We start from the raw sequence: 12,659 nt of genomic DNA on the forward strand, positions 1-12,659 counted from the left end.
CTTTCTTTCTTTCTTTCTTTCTTTCTTTCTTTCTTTCTTTCTTTCTTTCTTTCTTTCTTTCTTTCTTTCTTTCAGACAGGGTTTCCCTGTGTAGCCCTGGCTGTCCTGGACTTGCTTTGTAGACCAGGCTGGCCTCAGACTCACAGAGAGCCACCTGTCTCTGCCTCCTGTGTGCTGGGATTAAAGATGTGTGTCACCACCAGCTTGCACTTGCGTAGTTAACTATCTCATTCTCTGCAGCTCAGCTGTGTCTGATGTTAGTGTCATAAAGAAACAAGATACGAATGGTCAGAAGCTCAAGAACTGCGGGGCTGAACGCCTCCTGTCTTTCCTGCAGTCTGGTGCAGGGTGCTCTCTGGAAGGGAATAGCACAGGTGGCAGCTGGGCTCAGCTTGCTTTACCTACAGCACCCACGTTTCTCATGGAACATCTCTGGGGATAAGTGCTATGTGGGAGAAACTTTGGAAATACTAGCCTACTTAATCTGAAACAGGAATAGATGGGAATTTGTATATTTTTAGTGACTTCATTTTGATCTAAATTTAAAGTATTATGCAAAAATAGAATTAAGATATTTGGTATGTTTTTATTTAAATTTGTAATTATTTATAATCTTTCCTATTTGCTTTATTCTTTCTCCATACAATTTTATGCACATCCTTCTTAAAAATCATATGAATGTGACCTGGACATCATATTCCTTTTTAATTAAGTATTTGTGTGTATTGTATTTTATATATATATATATATATATTTATATATATATATATATATATAGTCTCTTTAAAAACTGTTATATCTTTATTTTGTGTGTACATTGGGGCAGCACATGCCCAGTGTACATATGAATGTCAGAGGATAGCTTCTGGAGTTAGTTCTCTCCTCCACCATTTGGGGTCCAGGCACTGCACTCAGGTCGTCAGGCTTGGTAACTAAGCAAGTGCCTTTGGAGAACCTGTACCTGCTGAGTCATTTTTCCAGCCTGTTTTTGTTCCTGTATTTATGTTAAATGAGCCAATTTTTTAATTTGTTCATTTCTTGCTTTTGAAGTGCTCTTCTATGACCTCTTGGCCTGAGATTCTTTGCCACAGTCTGTACCCACTACATAGCTGTAACTAACCACTTTATGGGGTGGGGGTGGGGGTGGGATGGGGATGGGGAGGGTATACCCCCTTGATAGCTGCACACACAGAGGCCTAGCTCTTTAGCTTGTTGTGTCAACTTTGGGTTGATTTGGTGCTCAGCACAAAGGGACTCCATCATCCTGGTATACATACATACAACCTGATAAACATACATATACATATATAGTTGGGAATGACACACAAAGATGTGCTTGGAGCTTGCCTAAGGTTTTCAGTTCTGTGAATCATGTGCTAGGCTTCATGGTTGAACATATTCATTCTTTCTCTTTCTTTTTCTTTTTCTTTTTCTTTTTCCTTTTCCTTTTCCTCTTTTCTTTTCTTTTCTTTTCTTTTCTTTTCTTTTCTTTTCTTTTCTTTTCTTTTCTTTTCTTTTCTTTTCTTTTCTTTTAGAGACAGGTTTTCTCTGTATAGCCCTGGATGTCCTGGACTTGCTTTGAAGACCAGGGTGACCTCAGACTCACAGAGAGCCACCTGCCTTTGTCTCCCAAGTGCTGGGATTAAAGGCATGCACCACCACTGCCCAGCTTGGTTGAACGTATTCTTAAGCACCTTTTGTAAAGCTGGCTGTACACCTTCAGCAGCAGTGCCTTCTTTGGCCATGGTGGTGGGATAAGATGAAACCGAATCTTGAATGCACTTTGAGGCCCTTCCTCTGCGAGACTTGGCAATGGCGGGGAAAATGCTTATTTGTATATTTATTTTGGAAGAATAGTTTATTGAGTATGCTGCAGGAGGGCAGCAGGCTGGGCAGTAACTGGATTGCCGCCTGTAGCTTTTTCTATGTGTATTTTACTGAATATTGAACTTAGGGCCTTGAATATGTTAGCACTGTATCACTGACTAAATCACTATCCCTTTAGTTCTGTTGTTGATATGTTTTTCTTTGTGATTTTGAGACAGGCTCTTGCTGAGTTTTTAGTTGGAAACCTGAGGTCCTCCTGCCTCAGCCTCCTGAGAAGGACGGTTTGTGTGTGTGTGTTTGCTGTGTGTATATAGGTGTTCATATATTTATGTGTGTAGGTCTGAAGTTGACATCAGGTTGATAGTTTGCACGTTATTGAGGCAGGGTCTCTTGCTGAACCCTGGAGTTCTCCAGTTCTGTCCAAGTTGGGTAGTCAGCATGGCAAGGGAAGCTTGTCTTTGACTTCTGGGCTAGGCATAGAAGTCACACCGCCTAGCTTTTATGTGGTTCTGGGGATCTAAACTCCCATCCACAGACCTGCCTGGGAAGGTGTTTATGCACAGAGCAAACCCATTTTGGATCCTCTGCTGGACTGGAATTCAGTATGTAGCTTGGGCTAGCCTTGAGTTTTTGGGTGTTCTTGCCTCATCCTCCCAGTGCTGGAGTTGCAGATTTAAGCCATTATGCTTCAGACCCTCTAAAACATGTTGCTTGTACCAATCATCTTCATAGCTTTATTATATTGGTTATTGTACTTTAGCTCTATTTACATGTATGTATGTATGTATGTATGCATGCATGTATATATGTATGTATATATGCATGTATATATGTATGTATGTATATATGTATATGTATGTATGTATGTATAATGTATGTATGTATGTATACAGGTATGTGCGCATGCAGATGAAGGCCAGAGGACAGCTTATGGGTTGGCTTTCTTCTTTCACTATGAGGGTCCTGAGAACTTAGGGTGTTACCCTTGGCCACAAGCTGCATGTATAATGTATGTATGTATGTATGTATGTATACAGGTATGTGTGCATGCAGATGAAGGCCAGAGCACAGCTTATGGGTTGGCTTTCTTCTTTCACTATGAGGGTCCTGAGAACTTAGGGTGTTACCCTTGGCCACAAGCTGCTTCTCTAGTTGACCCTTTTTGCTGGCCCTCTTGAGTTCTTTTTAATCTGGAAAACTTAGGTTTTCTTTTTTTTCCTTAATTTTTTTTCCTCTGAGACAGATGATCATGCTGTAGCTGTAGTCAGCCCAAACCTCATTCTGTAAGTCAGGCTGAATTCCTGGAGAGCCCTGGCCTCCGAGGGCTGGGATTAAAGGTATGCACCACAATGCCTGGCTTGTCTGGTGTTTGAAACAGTCTTATAGATCTCAGGCTGTGAACTTACTATATAGCCAAGGATGGCTTTCAACTTCTGATCTTGTCTCTACTTTCCAAGTTGTGGAATGACAGACACGTGCCATCACATTCAGTCTGTATGGTGCTGGGGATCCAGTCACAGCCTCATGCGTGCTGGACTGCATCCCCCTCAGCTTGTTTTTTTTTTTTTTTTTAACTTTAACTTTGGAAAAATACAGATAATATAAAATCTACCATAGTAACTGCTTTGCAGTTCAGTTTGTTAAGTGCCGTCAAATTGTTGTACAGTGAAGCCCTACAGTTCTCATTACTTGTACAGCTCAAACCCAGCACCCATTGAACAACACCTCCCTTACTTCTGCTTAATCTTTTTGGCTTTCGTTCCATTCTCTGTGTTTCTGAATTTGGTTATTCCGCGTTAGGTATAATTTTAATATTTTTTTTGGACTATCTTATATTCTTCAACATGCCTTCCAGGTTTATCTGTGTTATAGAATGTGTGGGATTACTTTCAGGCTTGTCTTTCAAAAACTGTGTGTCGTGCATGGCAGGGCATTCCCTGAACCTGGGGCTCACATTTTCTTGACTAGGCTGGAAGCCGACAGTCCCCAGCAGTTTTCTGCCTGCTGTCCTTGGAGCTGGACTGTATAAGCATGTGCAGGGTGCCATTGGGTTCCGGGGTTCTTACCCTTGTCCATGCGAGTCTGACTGTCTAAGAACTGTACCAAGGAGTCCTCGGGCACCCTTGAAAGATGCAGAACCTGAGGCCTTGGAGATTTTGGTCTGGTTGTTTTAGTTGTGAAGTAAGCAGTTGAGGTAATTCTGGTGTTGGCCTGCAAAGGGCACATTCCACGGCGGGCTCTCTGATGTTCTCACAGATCCTAACGGGAAGTGTTTCAGCATGCTTTCTTCCCCCAGTTCTTTTTTGTTCCCCAGTTCTTTGTATCTTATTGCCAATTGATAGGTTTATTTACATTTACTTTGACTTATGATTTTAGATAATTAGTGTGTTCTGTCATCTCGTTTGAATCAGCGAAATGAGATACTTGATGAGGTAACCTGAAAGTCTAGTTTCTTCCCAGGAGGAGTGGTAGATTTGTGTGGAGACATTACCATACTCTTTTCATCTTTCAGTTTAATTTCAGACATCATCTGTTTTGACTTCTCATGGTATTTGGTGTTCACTTCCTTCCTGTCTTGCCACAACTTAATGAATTAAGTGTTTTCATCTCTCAGGCATAAATGCTTAACTTCTGATCTACAACTTGGCACACAAATTACCTGTTGACTTGAAAGTCAAGCTTTTCACATCAGACATCACAGAGTCTTGGCTGGGGCTTGGGTGTGATTCAGTAGACAGCTCTGCATCAGCTGTGTACCCCTAGATAGGTGAGGCTACCTGCGTGGTTTAACTGTTTCCTCTTTTATTTTTCTTTGTCAAAAATGCAGTCCTTCTCCCTTACAGACTTCAAAAGGATAAATGAGGGTGGAGACTGTGAGTACCAGGCACTCGATCATTGAGCTGTTCCCAGCAAGGAAGCTGTGTTAGTGTTCTCTAAAGGAACAGAACTTACAGAATGGAAGAAAAATACAGATTTATTGAACTGATTTATAGATTGTAGTCCAGATCATCTGATAATGGCTGTCTCACAACGAAAAGACTAGGGATCTAGTACTTGTTCAGTCTCTGAGGCTGTATGTCTTTGCAGTCCTGATCTGGTGCTGAAGTCTGAGAGGATTCCTAGAGAGCTGCTGGTTTTCAGTCTTCATTAGAATCCTGACAGTAGTGGATACGATACCAGCCACGATAGCAGGATAGACGAACTTGCCAGTGAGAGTAAGCATAAAAAGCCATAGCTTCATTCTTTCATACCCTTTTATGTGGGCTGCTAGTGGAAGGTGTGGCCCAGTAGGTCTTCCCACCTGAAATATATAAAAAAGCAAATCAATACTGTGGTTTAGTTGATTCTAGATGCACTAAAGTTGACAACCAGGTTCAGCTTAGGAGCTGTGATTAATAATGTGGCATCTTTATTGCTCCAAGCCAGTCTTACTTGAATAAATAGTCATTGCTCAGGACTCAAGGAAATCTCAGAAAGTTACAGTTTTTTCTGAAGTTTAGGATTTGTAGTGCTGTTGTACTAATTTCTAGCCTACGTATTTGAAAAGCCAGCCATTGAATTTTATTAAGATTTCTTCCTGTGCATTGGGTTTTGCATCATAACTTAACTGCACTCTCAGATTAACAGGAAGCTTTCAGACTTGTTTTTGACATCGCTAAAGATTTACACAGCCCTCCTACGTAACCTTAGCCTCTGGCGGCCTTGACTCGTCTTCGAGAATCAGAGGGTCAGAGATTTGGTTTGAGAGTCAGAGAATCAGAATCAGGGTTTTGTTTCTTTATGACTTAGTTTCTAGACCTTTGGGGATTCTTTTCTTGTTATCACTTGGTTTTTCGAGGCAGGGTTTCTCTGTGTAGTCCTGATTGTCCTCTTTAGGTCTACAGACCTGTTTAGGTCTGCCGGCCTTGAACTCACAGATCATCAGCCTCTGCCTCCCTAGTGCTGGGATTAAGCAGATGCACCCTCCTGACTTCCTGGGAATGATTTCTAGTCAGGATTAGTATGTAGCTAGAGGAGTATACTGAATTGAACATTAGGAGGCCTTCCACTAAGTCAGTGACTTTGGACAAATCCTCTTTTCTAGGCCTAGTGTTCAGTCAGAAGAACGATTCTGTGATTCCCTTCTAGGCGCCCTGACTTTTTGAAACGTGTCTTGTGTTATTTTTTTCTCCCTCTTAGGCAGATGTTTGGAGCATGGGCATCCTCCTGTATGTGCTTATGTGTGGATTTCTACCATTTGATGATGATAATGTCATGGCTTTGTACAAGAAGATAATGGTGAGTATATGGGTACAGAATTTCAGAATTAAAGATGTCTGTGCTGCTTATTATGTGCTTGCATGTATAAAAGTACCAAAAGACAAATATGTTCCAGGCTGTTAGAAGATAAGACTGTAGCTGTTGTTTGGCCATGGTTAAGGGGAAAATAGTTGGAGCCAGCTTTTTCTTGACTTGGATGTTGGTCATGTTTTTTGTATTCAGCTTTTGAAAGCTTACCAAGGTACACATTTATGATTTATGTCTATCTCTCTTTATGATATATATATATATATATATACACACACACACACATATACTTATATACATATATATATGTGTGTGTGTATAAAACACTTTCAGCTTATATTTTCTTAAACTCTTTGAGTAAGTACTAAGTATATTATATATAATATATATGATATATGTCATAATATGTGTCATATATAATATATATCATACTTATTCAAGGCCAGCCTGGGCTGCATGAGACCTTGATTTCAGAAAAAGGGAACTTTTTGTTGGCATTGTTTTTGGAAGTGCCATCTATCTCTTATTCTGAGACCTGGCTGTCCCTAGACCTCTTGTGAGTGTCAAAGAGGATCCCACCTGGCAGAACAAAGCAGAGCTGGCAACAGAGTATGGAGGGTGTTCAAGATCTGCATCTTCATCAAAGCACTTGCTTTCTGATGGTTTTCAGATGCTCCTGCTAGTGGCTTGAGGGAGCTAGAATCTTTTTTTTTTTTTTTTTTTTTTAAGATTTATTTATTATATGTAAGCACACTGTAGCTGTCTTCAGATGCACCAGAAGAGGGCGTAAGATCTCATTACGGATGGTTGTGAGCCATCATGTGGTTGCTGGGATTTGAACTCAGGACCTTCGGAAGAGCAGTCGGTGCTCTTAACCACTGAGCCATCTCTCCAGCCCGGGAGCTAGAATCTACTGTGCTGAGATTACTCAGTTTTTCTCCAGGAACCCCAAAGCCATTGTGAAAAGAACAGCCCAGCGGGCCATCACAATCACCAGCCTTGGTGCCAAGCTGCACGGTGAGGGGTGAGGCACATGGCTCCCTTGTGTACTTCATTTGCATTTAATAAAAGAACAAGGTAGCAGGGAAGACACACTGAACAGTACAGGGTCACCTGAGTGGTTGCATCTTCAGTTTTAGGCTGTTATCCAAGCCACTCAGCCAAGATTTGAGAAGCTAAGTGAGAGCTCAGGAGGTCTCAACTGCCGACTTGACCACGGGGAGTGCCGTGCTTTTCCTGTCTAGACCCTAAATTACTGTATTGTTTCCTTGCCTGCAAACTCACACTCAGGACAGATGCGTCATTAATATGATTTATTTGAGTGTACTAGTGGATCTTGAATAAATCTTTTGGGGGCTCAAACTTACCTTAGTAATATGAAAGTGTTCTACCCTAATGGTAAAATCCAAGGTTTTATTTTTGGGTAAATTGAGTGCCTTTGCAATTGCATGAATGGTAGAACATGTCTAATTCTTGTTTGGGAGAGATTTGGCCTTCCTAATTAATATTATTTACTAATAGCGTATATTCTTTGTTTTTCCTACTTTGAATTTTATTTTTTAGTTTTTCATGTATTTGCTAGTTGAAAATTGATTCAAATTAGGATTTTTATGCATTATTGTGGAATTTAATTTCACACATTATAGATTTTGAAATTTATTGTAATCTTGACTCAGAACTATTGTTCCGAGTCGCAGTGTAATACAGTCTGCTGGTTGAATCTAATTAAGGTGTCGTATCACTTGCATACAGTATGTATCTGCCTAGAATGTTCTAAAAATTCTCACTTAGGACCAGTACAACCCTCTCTTCTTGGCTTGATTGAAAAACTCAGCAATATTTGACACATTGTGAAACTGATTTAAGAGGCAGCCTTCATTTATCTTTTGCATTTGTTGGCTATCTTAACAAAACTCTGAAATGTAATTTTCAGCATGATCACTTAGAGATTGTGTTTTAATCTTATTAAAGTCACCTATTCATTTGCTATCACTGTATTTGAAGACAAGCATGACCATACTTCAGTTCTGGTAGACAAGTATTAGAGTGGTCTACATAATTCAGAAGTCAAAGTTGGATAGTCAGAAGGTAAAATTGCTTACCAATTTGTTACTTTCAAATTTAAGGGAAATGAGTAAGTTGTTTCTTTATGAGATTACATTTTTATAATTTTATAGAGTTGACTATGGTGCTGTCATTGTGTGTTGGAGAGACTGCCTGCCTTTCTTAGCACCATGTGCAAAATGCACAACTGAAGGCTGCTAGAATTCCCAGGATTATCCCTAGCCCAGAGATCCTCTTCTCCTCCCACTTGGTTTCCGCCCACTGTGGCTCTTGCTCTCATTTGCCAGGTAATTGCCCTTTAAATAAAGAAGCAGGACTAAGGGGCACAGCCTTGGCTGGCACATGGCCTTCTGTGGTGCTGCCCTTCCTAGCTGCACTGTTCCCCGAGGTCTTCTCTGTTTATTCTTTGGATGTATTGTATATCTTACTACTTAACTCACCCCTCTGGGTACTTGTGGGCTTCCTTGGGGAGTTACATAAGCACAGCAGAAAGCGCTGCACCTCCCTCTGGTCCTTTTCTAGTCTTCAAAAATGTGCTGTTCTGTAACATGTTTCTCAACCTTGGCTCTCTTGATATTTGGGACGAGCTCATTCTTTGCTGTAGGCGATGCAGCGCCGAGCACTGGGGTGTATAGAGCACAGTCTGTACTTACTAGATACTTTGAGAGGTAGCAGGAAGTGGGATGGACAAGAGGAATCAGACCACCCTGAGCCAGATGGGGGAGCCACTCAGGGGGAAGGCTTGGAGTGTGAGGTGCTATGACTACCCCACTATTTGAAAGGAATGTAAGAGGTAATGAGCGAAGACTAGACTCTAGGCCACAGTGATGCAGACTGGATGACCCGTTAGCAGCCTCACGCAGTGTGCCACAGGAGGCACGCATGATAGATGAGGATGCTGGGGATATTGTGAGCACAGCCAGGATGCTGATGAGTGTGGATTGAGAGGAAGAGTGGTTAGGAGTTGACAGTTGGCAGCGCTTCCACCACTCCCTGGGGGAGGGGAGGCTGTGAGAGTGGCTGCGGTGGTGATATCCTAGTGAGTCAAAGACCTTCGTGTGATTAAGTGTAAGTAGTTCCTTTCATTTGGGCAGGAAAAGCTTTTCCCTTATGGCTGCTAATCTTGTTAGTGTTTTGCTGTTCAGAAATGTAATGTGTTTATTTTGTGGTGATAGTCTTACAGTTTTTGGTTTTGCCATCATGTCTGGCAAAATTCTAAAAGCAATTTCCCTTGCGTTTTAAAAGTATTCTTAGGATTTTATATTTGCATTTAATTTGGGTGAAGTTAGTTTTCATGCATGCTATGAATTAACACATTCAACTTTATTTAGGTTTTCTCAAATAATTATCTTGTTATTCTAGCATCATTAACAAATTTGATCTCTGCTCTAAGAAATTATTATATCATTTGCCCAGAGTTGGGAAAGAGTGTTTGTGGCAGGTCTATCAAGAGGTATCTTGACCTGAGTTTAGGTTTAACAACCTCCTGGCTTTGCCTTTGATTGATGATATAGTGACCACAATGTCTCAGTTAACCAAGTTGTAAGCATCTCTCTCCTCAGTGCCTTCCATTCCCTCAAAAATAATTTGCCTTAGAAAATGCTTTTAGATGGCTCAGTGGGAGAAAGCTCGTGTGCCCCACAAACCTGATGACCTGAGTTCAACAACCAAGAAATGCTGCAGAGGGGTGGAGCCGACTCCTCAGAGCTGATTTCTGATCTCCACACATGGGCCTGCTTTTACTTGTGAATGCTCACACAGTAATAATGTCTTAACAAAGAAATTGACTTTTTTCAGTTTGTTTTACTGATTGAGAGCTCTGCCCTATGCAACATTTTTGTTTTGTTCTGGGGATGGGGACCAAATCCAAGGTTGTAAACATTTGCTAGGTGAGCTCAACACCACCGAGCTCATTCCCTATTCACTGTGACTTCTGCTTGTTTGTTTATTTGTTCAAGACAAGGTTTCTCTGTGTATCCCTGGCTATCCTGGAACTCACTCTGTAGACCAGGCTGGTCTCGAACTCATAGAGATCTGCCTTCCTCTGCCTTCTGAGTGCTGGGATTAAAGGTGTGCACCACCACCACCACCTGGCCACTGTGATCTATTTTAACCACATGTCCTGCTATCTGATACATTTTGCGTTACTTCACAGTGTCTGCTGATAATCGCTCTGAGATGATTAACTCCACTTTGCTTTAGCAGTATAAAACGAGTGTAGTATTCTCCTTGCTGTTCATGTAATAATGGTATGGATTATGGATTCCAAAGCCTTCAGTATGTCTTCAGTGTGTGTGTGTGTGTGTGTGTGACTGTTACATTCTCAGTGCTGTAGTCCTTTTCTGATATGTGGATAATTTAGAGGCAATGAAAGGATTTAATTTACTGGATTTTTGTTCTTTTCGGCAAGAACTGGGAGTTGTTGTTAGTGTTGACTGAATCTTGTAGTTGGTTAGAGAAAGTTAGAAAAGCAAACCTTAGCAGCCCATTACCTTAGAATATCAGCAAGGTGGGTTGGACCTAAGTCGTAATGTTTCCTTTGCTTTTTTCTAGAGAGGGAAATACGAAGTTCCTAAGTGGCTCTCTCCCAGTAGCATTTTGCTCCTTCAGCAGATGCTTCAGGTAAAGTTTGTTATTTATTTTTAAATAATAGAAGCTCATAGTAATCATTTTACTTAACTTTTAATATCTGTGGAACTGCTGCATTTATTGTTACCTGTGAGCTTAAAAGGGTTCCATTCATCTTGTTCTCTCTGGGAACCTCTACTAGTTAAATTGTAAACACAGTTGCTCTAGACCTTGCCTGTCTTTGATGATGTGCCCTTCTTCACATTTATTTATGCATGCATGCATGCATGCATTCATTCCTTCATTCATTCTGCCGTTTTTCTGTTTTCTCTAGCTCTTGCATGTTAGGCATATGGAAGTTACTGAGCACATGCTTGGATGAACTGATGTGTAGTCTATGGCCTGTGATCTAGTAGAGCGTTTTTCAAACGTCACCAGGTGTCAGAGTGGCCAGCTGGACTTGTTAAAACACAACCTAGCAGGCCCATTCCAAAAGGCTCCTGAATGGTGCTGATGCTGATGTTTTGGGGCCACTTTGAAAATGACTCTGATGGGATGAAGGTGAAAGTCTAGGTATTCATCCTATTATCCAGTTAGTAGTAGACTTACCTCCTAAACTGTTGTGATCTATACAACGAAAGGGGCATGTCTGAGCCGACTGCACTGCTCTGAGGAATATTTTAGATACAGTGAGTTGGAAATGCTGGGAAAATGAGTATCTTATTAGTGAATTATTTTACTTATTGTGTTACCTGAATGTCTTCCAGTTTCCCAATGATTAAGCCATCTTTACCTTTAATTTAAAATGTACCTCAGGCTCACCCACCTTGATTAAGTAGAACCAGACCACCAAATCTCCATAGTGAGATTGAAAAATGTCTTGGCCTTTCTTCTAGACCCCAGACTTAATCTTTGTTGATTAATTTTTCTCTCCTCATATCTGAACATCACAAATGGAAGGGAAAGGTGTGCTTTTCAGCTTGTTCTATGTGATTGTGAGTGAATCGGAAGTAGAGATTGCATATTCAGTGTGAATGCCCTGCGTTGCACTTACTTGAATACTAAACTGGTGAATCTTTCCCATGAATAGGTTTTCCAGCAAAAAGACTATTACATCATACAATAGATTGACTGAACTTCATGAATAATGTCCATACCAATGAAGTTCGTGTTTGTTAAACATTTATCTTGTAGGCCTGTGTTGGTTGCTATAGTTTTCTTGCCTCAATTGCCTTTTTAAAAGAATTCATTCCAAGGCCATTTTAAGGTCTTTGACAGCGTTATTTGTGATGATAACATTTACATCTATTCTGGTGCATTTTGAGTTCTCAGGAGAAAGGTGTTGTAGTCTCTGTTTGAAATGTACTATAATGGCCACTAGGTGGACCCAAAGAGACGGATTTCTATGAAAAATCTCTTGAACCATCCCTGGATCATGCAAGATTACAGCTGTCCCGTTGAGTGGCAAAGCAAGACTCCTGTAAGTATGGTGAAACTACCCAGTGGTTTGTTTTCAGAAGTTTGTATGACTTCAGAACCTGCAGGCTGTGCTCTAAATATGAAAGAAAACATTTTGCATGCTTAATCTGGACTGATGGTGGAGACTTACAGCCCAATCCTATACTGCCTGTGAGTCTCTGGGCCAGTGAGTGGTCGCTCAACCTGTACTGCACATAAATCACCTGGAACCTTCAGAAGCAGATCCTGTTTGGGATAGTGACACCTGTCTCTAAGTCCAGCACTTACTGCCAGTCTCCAAGTCCATTCTACAGTACTTAGTGACTACATTCAGAAGCTTCCAGGTACAGTCAGAATTGTCAACAGTGCTCTGGAGTTGCTGCTGCTGCTGCTGCTGTTGTTGTTTTTTTTTTGGTTTTTCGAGACAGGGTTTCTCTGTGTAGCCCTGGCTGTCC

The 12,659-nt window shown here is 41.1% G+C and overlaps 1 protein-coding gene across 1 annotated transcript in view; it reads left to right on the forward strand.

Annotated features, from left to right (window-relative positions):
- The window catches only part of Melk (maternal embryonic leucine zipper kinase), a 58,662-nt gene that overhangs the window by 13,282 nt on the left and 32,721 nt on the right, over positions 1-12,659 (forward strand). The window contains exons 8-10 of the mRNA XM_021222026.2: positions 6,007-6,105; positions 10,732-10,800; positions 12,128-12,226. Coding sequence (XP_021077685.1) covers positions 6,007-6,105; positions 10,732-10,800; positions 12,128-12,226 — 267 coding nt within the window. The remainder of the gene's footprint in view (positions 1-6,006; positions 6,106-10,731; positions 10,801-12,127; positions 12,227-12,659) is intronic.

This window comes from Mus pahari, chromosome 22 (assembly GCF_900095145.1).
Source record: "Mus pahari chromosome 22, PAHARI_EIJ_v1.1, whole genome shotgun sequence".
In the NCBI taxonomy this organism is placed as follows: Eukaryota; Metazoa; Chordata; class Mammalia; order Rodentia; family Muridae; genus Mus; species Mus pahari.